This window comes from Equus caballus, chromosome 11 (assembly GCF_041296265.1).
Source record: "Equus caballus isolate H_3958 breed thoroughbred chromosome 11, TB-T2T, whole genome shotgun sequence".
Classification (NCBI taxonomy): Eukaryota; Metazoa; Chordata; class Mammalia; order Perissodactyla; family Equidae; genus Equus; species Equus caballus.
Window position 1 is genome coordinate 1,700,859 of NC_091694.1, and position 19,916 is coordinate 1,720,774.

The 19,916-nt window shown below is 64.1% G+C and overlaps 1 protein-coding gene across 9 annotated transcripts in view; it reads right to left on the reverse strand.

Moving 5' to 3' along the window:
* BAHCC1 (BAH domain and coiled-coil containing 1) overlaps positions 1 to 19,916 on the reverse strand; it is a 77,044-nt gene that overhangs the window by 15,841 nt on the left and 41,287 nt on the right. For 8 of the 9 annotated variants that reach the window (XM_070225783.1, XM_070225788.1, XM_070225782.1 and 5 more), the window contains 8 exons: positions 11,164 to 11,286; positions 5,879 to 7,639; positions 5,469 to 5,577; positions 4,863 to 5,071; positions 4,507 to 4,665; positions 4,026 to 4,270; positions 3,523 to 3,853; positions 1,658 to 2,497 (listed from right to left, as the gene is read on the reverse strand). In XM_070225783.1, coding sequence (XP_070081884.1) covers positions 1,658 to 2,497; positions 3,523 to 3,853; positions 4,026 to 4,270; positions 4,507 to 4,665; positions 4,863 to 5,071; positions 5,469 to 5,577; positions 5,879 to 7,639; positions 11,164 to 11,286 — 3,777 coding nt within the window. The remainder of the gene's footprint in view (positions 1 to 1,657; positions 2,498 to 3,522; positions 3,854 to 4,025; positions 4,271 to 4,506; positions 4,666 to 4,862; positions 5,072 to 5,468; positions 5,578 to 5,878; positions 7,640 to 11,163; positions 11,287 to 19,916) is intronic. The other variant, XM_070225791.1, reaches the window with a different exon arrangement.

The window sequence follows — 19,916 nt, forward strand, 5'->3', positions numbered from 1 at the left end:
ATCTTCACACCTCTCTCTCTGCTCCCTGTCTCACTCGGCCCCTGATCCGAGTTCTCCCAATTTCTCCCTCTGAGTCCTGCTGTTTGTTCGCTCGGAGAAAGGAGCCGATCTAATTAATTTCAGGCAAAGCGGTCACTGCACTTGCATGGAACAGCTCTGGAGCTGGGAGGCTGTGCAGACCAGACAATTCACTGGGACAGAGGGAGGGTGGGGGCCCGCGGGTGACAGGAGGGGAGCATGGGGTGGAGACCTGGCTGTGGCCCCTCTCTTGGTCCACACACCCTGGTGATGGCAGCGCCTGGCCTGGGCTGGCAGCTGCAACCCCCACAGCGGGACACACGTGGTCTCCACGTGAGCATTCATTCAATGAATGGGCGCCGGTCCAGCAGGCATTCACACGCACAGACCGGGTGGCCACACACACGGCACCGGCATCCGCTGGGAGCAGCCTCATGCCAGAGACACTCACACGTGGGTCCCAGCAGCACAGGCCCTGCCCGGGGCACCCCCGCCTCACCCTACAGCCCTAAGCCCCAAACGAGGCCCTACTGGGGCTCCCCGGCTTACTCCCCTCGGCACAGCGGGGACCCTGTGCAGGCAGACAGGAGAGGAGGGACACAGAGGCCTTCAGGGAAATTAACTTTACAGGAACATTCACTTTATCTCCACGCAGCACAACAGGCGCCAGAGGCTGGCAACGGGCAGCAGAGAGCTTCACGTGTTGGGAAAACAAGTGGGCAAGTCTGAGGACTGTGTTGGGTTCTTCCTATAAATATCGATGGAGCACGATGCCTGACCAGGGGCTCCCCCAGGTAGGGGCTCCCTGTGGGACATGGAAGATGGGCTTCTCCTAGTGGACACCTGGGCAGCAAGGAGGGCCCGTGTGGGGTCCCTTTGGGGCACAGCGGAGGGCTAGAGCAGCCTAAGCAGAGACCTGGCCCATCTCGCTGGGGGGCAGCACCAGCTTTACGCCTGTGCCCCGGGGCTGCTGGGGGGTGTGGGGAGCCCAGGAGCACCTCATCCTGCACCCTGCCCCCAGCCCCCAGCCCTGCTGAGGCTGCAGGGGAGGTGGGAGTGCTGAGGCCTGGGGACCCGTCTGAGCAATCTTGCGTCACTTCCCCTGGGCCTGGGAGGCAAGCGCCAATGTGTCCTGAGCAGGGCCGCGCACAGGCCCAGGGCCAGGAGCCTCATAGCCCGAGGTGGAAGGTGAGCGTTGAAAGCTTGCAGAGGAGGATGCCATCTTTCTTCCCCCTTCCCTGGCTGTGAGGCATCTGTTCAGAAGCTTCGACCCCTGAGCCCCACCCTGCGGGGGCCTGGGAATCCTCAGGTTGGAAATGGAGACAATTGTGGGCCCTGAGGGTGTCGGGAACATCAAGTGCAGGGAGGTGCGGCCCGGAGGCCCCTCCTCTGACACCACCGTCCGGTGCACTCCTGGCCCCTAGTGGACCAGTCAGCAGCCAGGGCTGGGGGTGATATGGTGTGGGCACACTGCCTCTGGGTTCCTGTCAAGGGGCTGGTGGGTGGAGGGGCAACTGTGGGACCACACTGTGGAGACAGCTGAGCAGGGCCGAAGACCACTATCGCTTGTTGACCCTGAGCCCGTGCCTGCGGGTCCAGCCCCAGGTACTCCAGAGGAGTGAGGGTGCTGGGGGCTCACCTGGCAGGGCTGGCTCACTCCTCCGCTGCTGGATCTCCAGGTCAGCCAGCTCGCTGAGCAGGGCGATTCCGTGAATTCCTGAGCTATGGGGCAGAGGGGCTGTGCTGGGCGGCCCAGGGACAGTGCAGGGCTGAGGGTCCAGCAGGCCAACAGCGGGCAGATCCCCCAGGTCGATGGTGGCAGCCACCAGGGCATCCAGGCCCAGCAGTGTCCTGGGCAGGTGCCTGCTGTCAGGAATCGATCCCCAGTCCTCCTCCTCCTCCTCCAGCTCATCCTCCTGGAACTTGGCCTCGGCCTTGGCCGCCGGCTCTGCCTCCCCAGGGGCCTGCCGCTCGCCTGGCTTTGCCTTGTCCAGGGCACCCGGGCTCCCCGCCTGCTGCTCCAGGGCCTGGGGGCCGGCCCCTGACGAGGGCCCTTGCTCCCTTTCTTCCCTCCCCTCCTCCGTGGTCCTCTCCTCTCGGGCCCCTCCCTGAGTAGAATTAGCCTGGCCCCTGGCCTCAGGGCCCCCTCCCCTGAGGAAGGGCCCGAATTGCAGTTCCCGCAGCCCTTCCAGTGGGCTGGGGTCTGCTGCCTTCCCCGGGGGTCCCTGCTCTGCAGGGTAGGGGGTGGTGGCAAGGTCCTGGGTGGCCTCCCTGGCGCCTGAGGGCAGCCCAGGCTCCTCGAGGCTCGGGGGACTGCGGGGGGGTGGCTCCCTGGGTGGGAACGTCCTCGTTGGCTCAGGCTGGGCCCCAGGGGTGGCGGTTTGCATAGTTTTGGGGTCCGAGAGGTCAGATGAGTGCACATTGGGGGGCAGAGAGCAGCCCGAGCCAGCCACAGGGCACGTGCATCCGGGAGGCAGGTCTGCAAAAGAGGAGCATCATTAGGAGAGCAGCAGGAGGAGGGTGGCCTCAAACCCCTCGGACCCCCATTTGGGAGGGAGGGCCCCAGCTAGCCCTGTGCCTATGGAACATGTTGGGCAGGAATGGGGACAGGTTATGTGGAGGGGGAGCCAGACCTCCAGGCTGGCCCAGGACCCTCTCTCTGGCCAGGACAGCTGTGAGGCCCCTGGCCCTGCCGCAGCCACAGGGACCCCTGGGGGCCATCTCCAGCATGGTGTGGTATGGCTCATAAGAAAAGGGGGGCGCTTTAAACCCAGACACTTGAATCAGGGCTTTCCCTGAACCAGAACGAGCGGCAGCCTGTCAGAGGCATTACGCCCCATTAACTGCAATAAAAAAAAAAAAAAGAAAAAAAAACTAAGGGGAAAAAAAAGCCTAGAAAAAAAAAACCACCTCTCTTGGCTCGGTCTCCTTGTTGTGGAACTGGGACGGTTTTATGTTCGCCACACGGGCTTCCAGTGTAAACTCTCAGCCTAATTCAGAGAGAATCCAGCAGCTGTGGGGGAGCTGGCAGGCGGCGGTGGGCGGGCTGCAGAGGCTGAGGCCGGCCAGGCCCCTCCACCGCGGGCCGCCTCTCTCGCTTCAGGCCCAAGCGGGGTGGCATCTCTGGCCCTGACGGCCGAGGATGTGTTCCCATGCCCAGCTTCATGGCTGGGGACAGGTCCTGCGGCTGCTGCCCCGGGGTCCTGCCACGGTCCCCAGCAGGCCAGTACTTCACCATTTACAGGGCCCAGAGCCGGCCGACTGGGACTGACCCTCATCTTGCCCCATCTGCCAGGGACCCTGAGTGCTTCCCCATGGGTGACCCAGAAGGATTGTGGAGAGGGAAGAGGAGAAAGAGCAGGGGACAGTCAACTTGTCCCGGGCCCTACCAGGGGGCCTGGGACCCCTCAGCTCTGGTCATTCAGCTCTGCCCGCCCAGGAGGGGGGAAAGGCCTCAGAGCGGAGGGGGCGGGCCGTGGCCAGCCCAGCACGGCCCACTCTCACCTGGTTCCAACGCGCTGAGGTCGGCTCCGGGCCGCCGGGCCTCCCCACTCTTGTCCTCGGTGCTGGACAGCTTGGAGCCAGGCCCGGGGCTGCCAGTGGGGCAGAGGGATAAAGTGCACGGGGCGCTGGGACGCGGCGGCGGTGTGGGGCAGCTGGCAGGGGGCTGCGGGGCGGGCGAGTGGCAGCAGGGTGGCAGCTTGGCGGGGCCTGCAGTGGCGGGTGAGGGGGCGCCCTTGGCCGAGGGGGTTAAGGCAACTGGCTTGTGAGTGGACTTCAGGGCCTTCTCCTGGGCGGGCTCCTCCAGCTCCAGGTGGTGGTCCTCGGGCTTCCGCTGTCGGGGTTGGGGAGAGGCTCAGCCCGCTCGGCTCCCCTGCTCAGGACACCATGGTGGGGGTAGGGGGTGGGGGTGTGCAGTGGGGACACCTGGGCCAGGCCAGGTTGGAGCAGACAGGGAGCGGGTGGTGCCCTGGGTCCCGGCTGGGTGTGGCCGTGGGGGTGGGTACCTGGAACTGGGCGGCCCGCTGCAGCTCCAGGGCCTGGGCAGCCCGCTGCTGCTGCTGCTGCTGCTGCTGCTGCTGCTGCTGCTGCTGTTGTTGCTGCTGCTGCTGCTGCAGGGCGTAGAGCTCCTGCTGCCGCAGGAACTGGGACCGCGAGTAGACGGGGAGCTGACCTGGGTGCTGCATGTGGGAGGCGGGACCCCGGCTCCCGTACATGGGGGGCCACAGCGAGGCCTGGTCCATGACATCAGCTGTGGGCAGGGCCAAAGGAGCCATCAGCCCCAGCCGGGATGGGTGGGCTATGTCCCCAGCCACCAGAGCCGGCCCCGTCACCATCCCTCACCGCCGGCTCATCCACCTCACACCTGCCTCCCTCGCCCTGGCCAGGTCCTTGCTTCCCGCCCCTACCCCCACGTGGGCTGCTCTCTCTCTCAGATCTGCTTCCCACACCCCCACATGCAAACAGCCTGGCCAGGAAGGCCCTTACCAAGTGCATGGGGGGCGGGGTGGGGCGTGGGCTCTGAGGGTAGGATGACTAGCTGTGCAGGGGCATCCTGGGAGAGGGGGAAGACGGAGGGCATGGAGCCGGGCACAGAGGCAGGGAAGCCAGGGGGCAAGTTCTGGTGCAGGGCAGGGTGCCCAAGGCCTAGAGAGACAGGGCACAGAGGTCAGGCAGTGTGAGGCAGGGAGCAGGGACCGCAGGCCAGCTGGGGCCCATGCCACATCAGGCCTCCCACACCAGGCTGGTTGGCCCCAAGTCAGCCCTGACCCCCAAGCCCGGCCCAGATACTTGTCCTGCCCCGTCCTCACCGGCTGCCCCAGACCTGCCCTCGGAGCACTGACCGTAAGAATGTCCCCCCATCCACAAGGAGGGGCTACGGGTGCGGGGCAGCCAGGGGGGGTGTGCAGGGTGGGGGTGGGGGGCTGGGTCTCCGCCCAGCTGGCTGCTCTGCAGAGAGGAGCTGCTGCCGATCATGAGGTGAGGGGCCAGATCTCCGGGGCAGCTGCCTGACGGGTGGATCCGGGTGAATTCCACGAGGTCCTTGTTGTCCCTGTGTATCATAGGGACCACAGTCGGGGGGGCTCAGGATAGTCACCAGGCCACCCACCTGGCTCCTCACCCCAGCCTGTGACCATCAACCTTGGAGCGTGGGCGGTGGGGGGGGGGTTTGGTGGCTGCTTGGAGGATCAGGAGAGACCCCAGGCTCAGGCAGCTCTTAGTGTCAGAGGCCTCCGTCCCGGCAATGCCCCGTTGGTGGAAAGGGAGTTAGCAGAGCTCCCCTCAAAGTGGGCAGACACCCCAGAAAGATGCTGAGGTGGAGGCACAGCCCTGCCTGCAACAGGCTGCTAAACCTGACATCCCATCCAATTTATCCCATGTGGGCTTGAGTGGGCAAGCCGGGGGTGCAGTCTGGCCCCTGCCCCAAAGGCCGAAGTCCCGGTTCTTACTGCAGCAGCAGCTCACGGCCCGAGAGCCCCAGACGGTCCTCACACAGGCGCGCCCTTTCCTCCTCGGCCTCCAGGTCCAGCGTGTGGGTGGCGCGGGGCCCTCCACCAGCTGCATGGGTGGGAGACAGCAGAGGGGACGAGGGTTGGGATGGCGGGGAGCCAGCAGCTAAAGCAAGCAGGGACCCCACTTCCAGCCAGGGTGGGTCTCCTGCCCTGTGGGCCTCAGGGGTCTGCCGAGGGCAGGTGAGGGGAGCCAGCGGGTTCACGGGGCAGGGGCAGGCCAGTCCGCCCTAGGAGGTACAGGACTGCAGACACGAGGAGGAGACAGGTGGGGGTGCCCAGGGTGCTTCCCAGGGAACTCAGGAGGGTGAACAAAGGTCCCCTGTCTCCCTCCCCATGGAGGGGCCTACCTTTGAAGGTGGGGGCTGCCCGGCCCTGCCGCCCGGTGCTGGCACCATAGGCCGTCTCAGGTCGGCTCACCGTGTCCTTCTGCCGGGCCAAGGCCACTGCGATGCCTACGGGCGGCTGGCGCACCTCTCCATCGCCGTGTGGGGCGTCGTGTTCCCGGCTTCGGGCACAGTCGGGCCTCTCCACCTCACCGGGGGCCTGGCCTGGGCCCTTGGAGGCCGGGAACTTCACGTCCTGCTGGGCGCAGCTGGCCTTGAGGCCACCCAGGCCCACAAAGGGCACCTTCTGGCCCACGACCAGCGCATGGCTGCTGTACTTGAGGAGGCTCTTCATGGCCGAGACCTCGTCGGGCGGGGTGGGCAGGTCCTGGGACAGAAGAGCTGCCTGCTGCAGGCCGCCGCCGAACGGGTCCAGGTAGGCGCCGCCCTTGCGCTCCTCGCTGATGGCCATGGCAGTGCCCTGGCTTGACTGGACGCTCCACGGGGGCAGGTGGGGCCCACCATAGCCCAGAGATGCCAGCTCCAGAGACTTGCGCTTGGCCTCGACCCCACTGGCCCCCGGCTCCACCTCAGGGGCCACCAAGTGCTGCTGATGCCGGATCCGGGCCACCTTCTGGGCCCCAGGGGGACCCACGGGCGCCTCCTTGCTGGCAGTCTTGTCTAAAGTGCAGCAGGCCTGAGTGACCTTCCCACCCAGCGGGTCCTGATGAACCGGCCGGGCACAGTCCTGTGAGGGGGCGGGCAACTCGAAGTAGCCGCCTTTGTCCAGACTGCCTTTGGGGAGCCCGGGGAAGGGGGCCTCGGGGCCTGCACTGTTGAGATACTCCAGACCCTTTAGCCGGGGGTTGAGGGCTGCCTCGAAGCCCCCAGGCCGCCGCTCACCCTTGCCCTCAGCCTTCAGGTGGGCATAGGAGACCCCAAAGGGTGTGGTGTGGTCAGGGGCCACGGCCCCATCAAGGTGCCGATCTTTGCCCTCACCTGCCACGGCACAGGCCTCGGCCGCCTGGAAGGGGCGGCTCTTGTCGGCCAGGTGTCCCACAGAAGGCACGAAGGTGGGCCCGCTGGCCTTCAGGTCCCGGGGGACTTTGTCCTGCAGTGGGCAGAGCCCATCTGGGCTGCCATGCAGCTGCAGGCAGGGGAAGGAGCCGGTGGCTGTGCTGAGGGGCGGGGGCGGCCCAGCGGGCAGGCCAGACGGCACAGTGTAGGATACGGCGTGGTGCAGCATTTGCCGCCGCTCCAGGCACTCGCTGAAGGCCGGCCCGGGCTCCGCGGGGCCCGCCGCCTCCTTGGTGCAGCGGCCCGAGGCTGCCATGCCCATGCTGGACCTCGCCAGCACGCCCCCTGCACAGCTGGCCAGGGCAGACTTGCCCATGTCGCCGTTGAGCACCTTGGTGTTGAGCAGGCAGGAGGCCAGGTGCTTGGGGCGGCCCTCGCAGGTGCCCCGGGGTGCGGCAGTGCCCTCTTTGCAGTGCCCGTCAGCCGGCACGGGCAGCACCAGCTTGTGGCGCTCCTTGCCGCCGTCGTCCTCTGCGACTGGCCGCTCCTTGCCCTCTGCTGCCTTGCCAGCCTTCTCTCTGCCCAGCTCTTTGCCCATGACGAAGTGGTCAAACTCCTTGGCGCCCTTCTGCAGGGGGCTGGCCTCGCCCCGGTCTCGGCTGCAGGAGCCAATGGGGTGGCCAGGGGCAGCCCGGGCCACGCCGGGGAAGTTGTGGTTGGCAGGGAGGAGCGTGGGCTGGGGGGGCAGGTTGCGCAGGTAGAAGTTATCTGCGTGTTGAGAGAACCAAGGTCAACTGGGAGCAGGGCCGGGGCTGGAGAGAGACTCCCCCAGGACCCAGGCTCCAGGTGGCTCCCCACTGCCAGCTGGCACTGACCCAAGGTTACTGTCTGAGGAAGGTTTAAAATTGTAAACTGCACATAACATAAAACTGACTGCTTTAACCATTTTTAAGTGTGATGTTCAGTTGCATTAAGTACATTCGCATTGTCTGTGCAACCATCACCACCATCCATCTCCAGAACTTCCTTATTGTCCCGACTGGAGCTCTGATCCCATGAAACTCTAACTCCCCACCCCCTAGAAGGGTCTGACTGATGTTCAGCCACCCAGGAGATGGGAGCTGCAAACGGCCCGGTCCCCCCTGCCTGGCCCAGTGCCCGTGGGGGTTAGTGGAGGGCGGGCAGTTAGGAGTGGATGGCAGTGTGTGCTGACAAAGCCAGAGGGATGAGGTCCACGGCAACAGGCATCTCCTCTCACCCCACATGATGCTGGAAGCACAACCAGTTGGTTTTTTTTTTGAGGAAGATTAGCCCTGAGCTAACATCTGCTGTCAATCCTCCTCTTTTTGCTGAGGAAGACTGGCCCTGAGCTAACATCCGTGCCCATCTTCCTCTACTTTATATGTGGGACGCCTGCCACAGCATGGCTTGACAAGCGGTGCCATGTCTGCACCCGGGATCTGAACCGGCAAACCCCAGGCCACCAAAGCAGAATGTGCGTACTTAACGTGAGCCACTGGGCCGGCTCCCTGGTTGGGTTTTTACAAACAGCCATTAGAACCTCAAAAGCTGAAGGAGGCTGCTGCCTCACCATTGGTGAACAGCTAAGTGGACGGCAGTGCACATGGCATGTGGCGTGATGTGGCCAATGCACAGTGTGCTGTGCCAGGATGCCAAGCTACATGGAGAGGCGTCTGAAAGAGCCCACTGCGAGTGGGGCCATGCGCTGTGGACGGCTAAGTGCCTGGCTCTCGCTGGCCCCAGGGCATTGCTCAGACCCTCAGGAGGAAGTGAGACCCAGGGGAGACGTGTGTCTGAGAATGGGCTGGGTGTGAAGGCCCCTGCTCACCTACCTCCTGAATCCCCCAGGAGGCCCCCGGCCTCTCTGCATCTTAACTATGGCTATATCTCAGGATGGGGGGCTGGGTGGACCCTTTAAAAAAGGGGGGAAGGAAAAGGGTCCCAGTTGGCCATCCCCACCCCTAGCCCACAATCAGCTTTCAATGCCCCTGCAGCTCCGAGCCCACCCAGCCTGGGAGCGGATGGGTGTGCCCCCAGCTCCCTGCGCTGGTCCGTGGCCTGGGGGAAACCCTTCCTGCCAGGGTACAGCCAGCCCTGGGGACACCCACTGGTCTCCAAGCTGAGGCCGGTTACCATCTCTGGGGACCTTGGGAGCCCCCCTCTACACCGAGCTGAGGTGGCTGACAAGCAGCGCGGATATCCTGGAGCTGCGACAGCAGACAAGGCAGAACAAAAGAAATGTTTGGAACTTGTAAAACTGTCCTCAAGTCACGTAAATTCCTTGTCAATTTCCTGCTAATTAAAACAAGGGGAAGAGGGTCGCCTGGGCAAAACCTAATTAGCTCTTTTTCCAAAACCAAAGCATTCTTGGATGGGGCTCTACCACAACGTGGTGAAAGCCGAGAGGCCACCAGCACTCCAATGGGGACCTGGCTCTGGTTCACTGAGTTGGGTTTCTGGGGCTGGGACCACCTGCCTGCTCCTGACAAACACCATCCCAACAGCTGCATGTGCCGGGGCTGCCCTGGGAGTCTGGGGGCCCCAGCTCACGGGCGGTGAGGGGCTGTCCTCGGGGCAGCAGAGCACCTGGCCTCCAACCCTGAGGAGGCTTGGACTTCCTGGGTGTCTGTCCATCCCCGGGTTAGGGGTGGGGAGCTTGTCTGCACCGCTCCCAGCGGGCCAGCTCTAGGCCAGGCCAAGGCCCTAAGGTGCAAGATGGGCTCCAGGACATGGACATGCTGAGGGCCTGGAGTGGGAGGTCAGGAGAGAGAAGGGGCTGGGGGATGGCCAGGGCAGGCAGGAGGGCTGACCACAGGCTCACCTCGCTGGGGACCCCTTCCTTCTCTGAGACCCCTTCACGACACTCTCCAGTTTAACTGCTGCCTCCTGAAGCCCTGCCAGGTGCCCTGTCGACCTCCCGGGCTCTGCTGGGTGCTCCGTGGGTCCCTTCTTTGCTCCACTCAGAGCCCTGGCCTTGGGGCTCCCTAGCATCCTCTCTTCATCCACCCTCCGCACCCGGGGCAGCCCCTCTCCTTGAGCCTGGTCAATCTCCCAACCCACCCCTCTGGCACTGACCCCCAAGACACCTCTGGCACTGTCTAGCCATCACCTAGATACCCCCACGAAGGCCCCTCAGCCCCTCTGCACAGAAGCTGAACTTACCCATCCCCTGTGAACTGCTGGCCCCTAGGTGCACCCCCTCCCGCAGCCGGGGCCATGAATCAGGGGTCATCTAGGACCCCCTATCCTTCAGGCTCCTTCCAGGGCCCTCATGGGACCCCAAGTCCCAGTTCAAGGCCGTATCACTTGTCATCTGAAACATGGTAACTAACCCAATGGTCTCCCTGCCCCAGCTTCCTGGGTACCACCCCAGGGAGCGCTTCCCAAAATGCAAAAGAGATGTCACCCCACCCAGGAAAAATCCTGGAGATGGACACCAAGGCCTCCAGCCACTCCCTACACCTGTCCCATCTCCAGGCGACTGCATCTCCCACAGGCTCCTTGATGGGATCCACGCCCTCAAACTGGGACTTTTGCACATATGTGTGTGTGTGTCTCTATGTGTGTATGTGGTATGTGTGCGTGCTCTCCTGGGGGAATGCCCCTCCCACTGCCCCACCAGCCCTGCCTTCTTATCAGAGAAGCCCCAACCTCAGCCTCCCTTCTCCAGGGACACCTCCTGGGGGCCTCCTCCTGCCAAGAGGTGGGAGCCCCTCTCCTGTCCACTGGGCACAACGTGGCCCACCTGCCTGTAGCCTCTGTCTGTCCTCAGGCCCTGGGGTGGGGGTGGGGGACTTGGGCCTCAGGCCATCCAGTGAGGCGGAAAGTGCAGGCTTCTGGGGGGCCTCTTCTGCCCCCACCTGACGACATCCTCCCCTGAACTGCCCCTGGAACCCCTGAGCTGCAGGGGCAGGGCAGAGGGTGCAGGGCTGGGCCAGGTGCTAAGGGAGCTGGACACCACCCCCTCAGGGTCACGGTTACTTGAGACGCTTCCACCTGAGCCACGAGAGCTCCAGACAGCGTGCCTGTGTCTTCAGAGTGCTCACCTGACCCAGCACTTAACCTGCCACTTGGAGTTTAAATTTTCCAGGGGCCTGGGAAGCAGGCGCGCCCCACTCCTGCCCCTACCCCACCATGGCCCAAGACCCGGAGGGGAGGGTTCACCCAGGCTGGCCGCCTCTACCTGACACCCCAGAAGCTCCCAGTCCCGCCCTCCACCCCTCCAAGATCCCTTGGTCCCAGGCCCCTCATAGTCTGACGCCAGCACTTGCCTTTTTGGGTTCCATAGAAACGATGTTGCCCATAGAGAACATTGCTGTTTCCATGGTGATCCAAGTGGCTCATGGGTAGGAAGGTGGATGCCAGACTCCCCGAAAATCTGGGGTACCCTGGAGCTAGGGAAGCAATGAGATTGGCTGCAGAAGCGCCTCCAGGCCCCCCGGCCCACACTCCCCTGACCCCAGGGAAGTGAGAAGCCGGCGGGCGGCCCAGGAGCGACGCCCCACGGAGCCCAGCTCGCAGCCCGCCGGTGGGAAATCAACCCATCAATACATCATATTAACTCTGACTCGACTAATACCATCCCTCCGGTGCGGCACAAATTGAATTGCTGATGGGCTGGGGAGAGGGGAGGATGGAGGAGGGCGTCTTTGATGTCTCTCCCAGCAGCACTTAGCGGTGAGGGAGCTGCAAGGCAGGGCAACAAAAGGGGCTCTGGAGAGGTGTCTCAGAGGAGGGAGACGTGGTGGACGGAGGTTCCTGGCCAGGAGAGTCAGGGCCAGACACCGCCTCAGCCTGCGCCATCTGACACGACGAGCAGGGATGGCGCGGCCTGGGGTGGCGGCCTTCTACCTTGCTGGAAGCAGCAGGCGCCAGGCTCTCCAGCGGCCAGGCCTCCTCTGAACTCTGACATCAGCAAAGGGAGCTAGTTCCCAGCAGGGGCAGCATAGCCCCCAAAGGAGTTCCCAGCGTCGGTCCTCAGCCCTGAGACCCTCCCTGGTGCCTCCCAGTCATGCCAGGCAAGACCCCCTCTGTCCCTCTGAGGGGCCTAGTCTGTCTCCCAGTCTGGCCCTGCCTAGCACAGGAATGCTAGCCACACCCTGGAGCTGGCCCCACTTGTCAGCCTTGGACTCTGGGGGGCTCTGGCCACCTGGACTCACACTCTGCCCCCCAGAAGGGATGAGGACAGACAGAACTAACCAACGGCCCGGGGGCCCATGACAAGGCACAGCAGGCAGGACACTTGTCTGCTGGACATCCAGAGCCTCCAGCCACTGGGAACAGGGCGCCTCACCACTGGGTGCTCCCCACCAGGTCCAGCAAGGAGGGGCAGGGTGGGCAGAGGGCCTGCAGCTGGGGAGGCCAAGTCACCGCTGGGCTGGGGTGGGCAGGACGCTGTCTTACTCCAAAATTCATGCCTTGAGCTAATGCCCTGAACGTTCGCCCCATGGAAAACAGGCCCCAGAGGAGCTCCTCTTGGGGACCCCATCACTGTCCCGTGACCCACTGGCTACTGGGAGCGGCTTCCCATCCGACTTCTGGGCTCCCTTGCCTGTGATAAGGCAGCAGGAATCCTGGGGTTTCCCCAGGGAGTGGCGGCCGCGGGGACAGAGCGAGGGAGGAGCCTGTGCAGGGCCCTGCAGGCGGCAGTCCCCAGGAGCGGGCGGCAGGCTGGCTACCAAGGCGCGGGTGTGAGTGCCCGTCATAGATGTGCCCTGATGAAAGGGAGCCGTGAGCCACAGCCTAGGGAAGAGGGCCGCTGGCAACCCCTCTTAATGCGTCAGAATGAAGTCCCTGACAAGTCCCGAAGCAGAGAGCTCTATGCATCTTGCTCATTAACTGTTTTCTGAGCTCCTTTTATGACAGAACCCCTCTGCTGTTTCAGTGGCCAAGCATTCCACGGAACACACTCTGAGTAACCCCTTTCCAGAAGGGGCAGGCTCAGAACCACAGGACAAACCTCCAGGCCCACATGTCCCCAGAGAGCCCAGGACATTTGCCCGTGGCCTGAGGCTGGCCTGCCTGGACGCTGAAGCTATTGAGATGGAGGGTGGAGGCCGGTGCAGCCTGGCCTCCATCTTGGTACCAGGGGGTGGCTGTGGGTGCACTGTGGGGGCAGCCCTGGAGCCCGCCGTGAGCATCCCAGGAGACGCCTCGGCAGGCTCGAGGCCGAGGGGGAGCCATGTCAGTGTGGGTCAGGCTATGGAACCCAGCTCAGAGGTGAAGATGGACAAGGGGCAGGGGGCAGAGCTCAGAGTGAGAAACGGTCAGGCAGCAAACGCGGTTACTCCAGGATCGCACAGGAACAAGGTCCCCAGTCCAAATGGGGCACACTGCACCCCAATCCCGGGGGGCCCCTCGGCAGTGGCAGGCTACCATTCAGACCCTAAAGTTGCAGTTTGATGTTCTCTGGCCCAGTGGGTCCAAGGTGAAGCTGTGGAACACTATCCCCAAGAGATGCTCCATGTAGAATGCATCCTGGATCCCACACGCTCGAGGACGGCTACCCACACCAGCCCCATTTGGAGGCTCGTGACAAGCACACATAGTGAAGGCTCCGAGGAGTCCCTGGATATCTCCCACTCAGGGCTCACACCTCCGGCTCGTCTGAGGACTCGGGCAAGGTGCCCGCTGCCACCCTGGCCTGTCCACCTGCAGCCCCCCTTGCAGAGGGCACGGGCTGAGTCCGGAGAGCCTGGCCAACTGGCCTGGTTTCTGTACCGAGACACATCTGGAGCAGCTGTTTCCTAGATTAAACGCAGCTCCTGGAAGACTTGACAAAAGCTGAGAGCCAGGCGGGTGGGGGTGGCTGGGGTAGGGGGCAGAGGCCCATGTGTGCTATACGGAGGGGGCTAAACCCCACAGCTGTCCCCCTTTAATTGGCTGCTGTTAAATGTTTTACGGGGCCTCGTTTTGGTAAACAGAAGTCTGTAAATTCCTCCCTCCCAGACGCCGGTTCCCAGGCGGACCCCCCAGTGACCCCTGGGAGGTCCGGGCGTCCCGCCCACCCATCCTCCGAGGGGAGCAGGCCTTCAGCCGGCTGAGTGGTGGGCTCCTTCATGCCCAGCGCCCTTCAGGGGCAGTGTGAGGGCAATGGCTCTTCGTGTCCCTCCACTTCTGACCCCGAGCTGGTGGAGCAGGGGCAGAAATCTACCAGGGGCCCCAAGCCCCTGCCTCCCCCGTGTTCAGCCTGCCCGAGGCCCCTCCTTCTGGGACCCCAGAAGGGGAATTAAGGCTGGGGGAGGAAGGCGGGGGCAGATGGGGGTGACGGAAGAAGAAATGGAGAGAGCCTGGGCCAGGGGGCTGGGTGGGGCAACCTGGTGAGTGTGGGGAAAGAGGCCCAGACGGGTGGGGATGAGGGGGCAAAAAGAGGAGGGGTCAAGTCCTCCCTGCCTGGCCACAGAAAGGCCCCTTTCTCTGCCCCAACAAGACCGTACTCTCTGAACTGAAGACGAAAATACAAAATGATTTTTATGAATCAGAGCAGCTGTTCTGAGACGAGAAGCCAGGGCTGCTGTGGCCGGCTCAGGTGACGCTGGGTCCTTGAAGGGGCTGCAGCAGAGAATGTGGGGGCTGTTTCTGGGGAGGGCTAGGGGATCAGGGAGGGTGCAGGGTGGCAGGCACAGGACACCAGAGCAGGGCGTGCTACAGACACACCAAGGCGGCTCGGCGGCAGGGTGGGGGCTGGACGCCGTGGAACCCAGGGCCAGAGCTCCTCAAACTCACATTCTTAAGGCGGCAGCACGGTCTAGGATCCCCCTTCCCAAACCCACACATCCCTTGGGGTTGGGGTTGCTGGGCTCACCCTAACAGACAAGTGGCCAACCTGTGTAAAGCAAGTGCCCACGGTGAGGAGCTGGGCCCCAGACCTGCTGTCCCTGGGTCCCCCTGCCCTTGGAGCCCTGGGGAGGGGCCCTGGGCCTCAGTGGAGTCTCACTGAGGACACCCCCCCATCCTGCCCCCACTGCTGTGAGCTGCCAGAAAACTCAACCCAATCCTATAAGTGACAGTGGGGGACAAAGGGTCAACACCATCAGAACCTGATGAGGTGTAATGAAATGGAAGCGGTCAAGGGCTGGGCAGGGATGGCATATATCAGGTCTCTGGGGCCGTGAGGCAAGGTGACCACACCCTTCAGCCCCCCGGTACCCCCTGGGCCTTCTTGGGCCACGTCCGGAAGGTCAGGGATGCCGGTGGGAAGTGTGCGGAGCGGATAGGAAGAGAGGGGTCAGCAGGCAGCCTGCCCGGTGGGAACCTCCAGAGGGCAGGGTCTGAAGGACAGAGGGGTGGGAGGGTGGGCAGGGCACTTCACAGGGGAAATGCGTGAGGAGGTGGGGGCCCTGGGGTGGGGGGCTTCTCCTGCCCCCGAGTGAAGGGGCGGGGGCCCCGGAGGACACAAGGCCTGCTGCAAGCCTCTTGGCCAAGAGGCAGGAGGGTGGCCCCCCAGGGCACACACGGGCCGGCGCCTCCGTATCTGCCTTCCTCCCTCGGTGGGGTGACCTCAGCCCCACCCATCTGGCACCTCACTTCTCCTAGGTTTCGTCACAGCACCTTCCCAGCAGCTAAGGTGCCCGCGACCCCACCTGCCCCAAGCCAGGCCCAGCACCTTCTTCCTCACCAAGCCGGGGAGGTGGCAACCGCCCCCTCCCAGGGACCAGCCTCCTGACGTCTCTTGGGAGGCTGGACGCTGGGAGTGCTCCGGCCAGGCCCGGGAAGGGTGTGGTCAGCCATCCAGAGGACGAGGATTCCCCGGGGGTGAGGGAACCCCCCAGCACAGGGTCACCTGGGAGCCCCCACTCCCAGGCCCACCGAGCTCAGCACAGACACGGCAGGTTTAGCAAACTCTTCTTGAGGCCTGACGCACAGGCTCCAACCACCTCTCCCCAGGGTCCTGCCCCAGTTCCCTGCCCACTGCCTCCACGCTCACGAGACAAGACCCTGTGCCACCTTGACAGATGGCATTGCCACCTCCCTGGAGGGCAACACCCACCCTGATCCTGAGGCTCAAATTGCTAGAAAGTTCTCCCCACCGTCGAGCCTTGAGCTGCAGCTCCCCACACCATGCCTGGCTGAGTCCTTGACCAATGGGGCAGGGAACCTGTACCTACACAGCCATACCTGGCGGGCTCCGAGGAACCCATGTCGGGCTGTCTCTACTGCCCTGACCTGTCAGAGGCCACATCTCCTCTGGGTCAGGCTACCTCCAGGCCTCAGCGGTGGGGAAGGCCCCTCTCAATGAAGCCCAGCAGAGCCCCCACCCCTGTCCATGTCCTGCCAGCCTTGACGAACGCCACCCTTACTCCACCCACCATGACCCCCGCCGAGACGCCCAGGAGACACCAGGCCTGGCAAACAGCTCCGGCTCCTGGGGCCCTGGCATACTCAGGATTCTGCCACACTGCCAGGGTGGGGGCCCCGGCCCAACACCCAACACTAACTGGGTGCTAGCTCTCTCCTGTGTGACACCCCTTTCACTCAGGGTGTCAATGTGTTTCAACTGGGGTGCACAAGTCTACTAAACCAGAGCAACCACTCAGAATGCTGGGTAAGAAGGATTCTGAGGCTGCGACCACATGCAGCAGCAAAAGTGCTGTGCTGCCATCAACTAATAATGTCTGTCCTGAGTACAGGAGAGGCATTGGCAGTGAGTTGGCAGGACATTTGCCACCCCTGCTGTAGTATCTGAAGTAAGTCACCTGGAACAGCCCCCTCCCCAAGCCCTCCCTGCTTCCTACCAAACGCCCCTGCGTCCAGCCCTAGGCCCCTCACACTCGCAGTCAGAACCCCTGGGCATCCAGGTTGTGTGTTCGAAGTGCAGCTCCCAGGATTGATCACCCTGGACTTTGTTGAGAGGAGCCGAGCGAGACCCCTTCTTGGGGCTGGAGTGGGTTTTGGCAGCTCAGCCCCTCAGGGTGTGTCCAAGCCTCAGCCTTCTGTAGCCAGGGGCTGGGGCCCGTGTAGACTTCTGCTGCATTCCAGCCCGTCAAAGGCGGCCCACCACACCGGCCTGTGGGGCCCCGGTTCAGGCGCTCCACACACTCACTGACCCCCAGCCACCCCAGGGAGGGTCCTGGCAGCCTCCGTCGGTTCCCAGGCTGAGAGCCGGGGAGGTGCCAGGCTCCCGCAGGCACCTCTGGACCAGAAGCAGTGGGCAGCCTGCCCAGGACACGGGCGGCCGCGGACGGTCCCGGGCTCCTGGCACGTGCTCTGCCCGGGGCAGCAAAGCTCTGGCTGCAGAGAGCAGAAACGCAGAGCTCGGCCAGGGCCCCTGAGGGAGTCGGGGCCTGAGGGCTGGGGAGAGCTGGGAAAGACAAAAGAAACTCAGAGCTTGGAGCTAGCTGGCGGGACCCCCAAAACCTCCACCAACACCCCAAAGCTGCTCCGACTGCCACCCTGCCCTGCCCCCCAGACCTCCTGTCCGTGGCTTCCTCACCCTGGCCTCCCATAGGCTCCAAACCCCCCAGGGGGGTGTCCTGGACACTCACAGGCCATGCTTGGGGGTCCCAGATGCTTGGGGACACAGAATGCCCAGAGCCAGCCCCCGACAGACATGCAGTGGACAGGTGCACCTGCCTGGGCAGCAACAGCGCGTCTCTCCCCCCGCAGTCAGACCCAGGGCTTCCCACACACACGTCCCTGCTGCAAATGTCAACCCAGGACGGCGCCAAGGCCCCCAGCTCAGCAGGGGACAGCTGCTACAGGGGACACGTGAGGACATGCGGATCTGAACGGCTGTCCTGGTAAGAGCGGTGTGCAGCTGGGGAAACTGAGGCTCCGAGGTGCCACAGCTCTCCCAGCCTCCTCGCCAGGTGCCAAGGACGTGAGGCTAATACAGCTCTCAGGCTGTAAAGACACCCTTTGCAAAAGGCAGGTGCCTGGGTCCTTGTCGCACACAGTCCCTAGCGCCCTCCGGCTGTGGGCATCTTAGCCCTGGGCCCCATAGCTGCCTCCACACCAAGAGCCCCACTGAGTCCTGGCATAGGGACCAGCGGGAGCTGGGGAAGGAGCTGCCCAGTCCCGACACAGGGTAGGCGGAGGGAGACCTGGTTCAGAAGGCAGCCGGGGTGGGGGAAAGGAGAGGTGAGGCTTCGGGTTGGACTCTGGACTCAAATCCTGTCACACACCTTCTTGAGCCTCCATTTCCTTACCTGTGAAATGGGTGAACAGCCACCCACAGATGCGGGTATCGCCGGGAAAAGTAAATGAGGTGAGCGTCACATCAGGGCCAGGGCCAGGTACAACACCATCATCCTGAATGCCACCAGGTGGACCTAGAACCAGGGACTGGTCCCGGGATCCCTGCCTCAGGGCCACCTGCAGCTGCAGGAATCAGGCCCGCACGTGCACACCAGGGCAGGGCTCTGGCGCCCACAGTGCTCAGGGCAGGACCCCCGCCCTCAGCAGCTGACAGGACAAGGAAAGAAGCATGCGAGGGAAATCGTGGTGAGCTGGGCTCTGGCTGCGACAGAGACCTGCCGGAGCGTGAGACTCGGGCCCGTCGGCAGGAAGGTGGTGCCCTGATGGGGAGGCAGGCCGAGGCCAGATGCAGCCAGGGGCCGAGGACTCAGGGAGGGCTGGCCACGCAGAGCCCTGAGAACGCTCTGCAGGGGTGAGAGGTCCAGACAGGATGACTTCCCTTGCCTGTGGCAGCCCTGACCCCCATGTGGGGATCTGGGAGCTTAGGCCCCTCCCCTACAGTGTCCTCCTGTAGCCACGGGTGGGCATGGGTGGGGGCCAGGAAGGAGGGCGACGGGTGCCACTCAGACATGGGGGCATCTCCACCGGGCTGGGGGGAGAGCACTAGCGGGTGATCGCTAGTGGTCCTGTGAGGGCAGATTCAGAGGCCATTTTAGCCACTGGGGAAACTGAGGCCAGGAGAGAGAGGAGGAGCTGACAGGGTCTGGGAGAAAGGGACTCAGAGAGGGGCAGGTGGAGGGCCCTCTAGACAGTTCCAGAAGGTGGAGGTGTGGGAGCCAGGAGGCCTCCAAGGTCACAGGAAGGTGGTGGGCTCTGGGTGGGACCTCTGTCCCTCACACAGACATGCTCCTGGCTCCCACTCGCTCCCAGAAGCCCCGGCAAGCCCTGAGATCTCAGAGGGGACAGAGGGGGAGTGAGGGGCAGCTGGCGGCACGTGGGGAAGCTCGGGGGCCGGGAACAGCAGGGACCACTGGATAACTCTTTGGTGTAGCCCCTGCCTCACTGGAGGCCTGCCCAGCCCTGGATGCACAAGCGGCTGCAGGGATAGGTAAGGCTCTGACAAAGAGGCCAGCCAGGCTGACGGCCAGGGCTGGCACGTGTGCCCACTGCCGCCTGAGGCTCCCCCTCCAGGTGGCACAAGAGACCACAAGTAGCCTAGGCTGCAGAGCACAGCAGCTCCGGCCCCCACCCCTCCCCAGCTGAGCCCCCAGGAACAGAAGTCCCTTTCATCCGCCCTGTGGGTGGTCCCAGCCAGGCAGCTGGGGGCTGGGGTGGGGAGGGAGGGGGCCAGGCTCGCTGACAATAGGACCAGCTGTGCTGCGCCCCCGCTCCCCTCAACCCACCCAGGGCAGGCTTGCTGGACACTGGCTCACCCCTGCCCTGGGCCAGTCCCACCGCCCATTTGCACCCTAAGCTCCAGAGGGGGACATGCAGGCTCTGGCAGGATCCCTCACTTGGGTGAGCCTAGGGGGCCAAGAGGCTGGGGGACTGGACAGACAGGCTCTGGCCCAGGCCAGATGTTCCAGGGTGGCTCCTCCAGCTCTGGGGTGCCTCCCTTGCACCCCAGCTGCTCCACCAGGGAAGCAAGAAGCCCGAGCCCACACTCTGGCAGCTGCCCCCCAGATGGTGGGCTGGGTCCACGAATGGAGGGGGGAGCCCTGCCTGCAGTGGGGGGCACCTGGCCCACCCAGCCCCCACTCGCTGCTGGCCCTGGCCTGCCTGCCCTTAAGATAAGAAACCCTTCAGGGGCCCAGCCCTGGCCAGCCCCGGACACGGGAGGGAGCGGTGAGCTGGCTTTTCAGGGCACCTGCCTCCCCATCCATCCTGG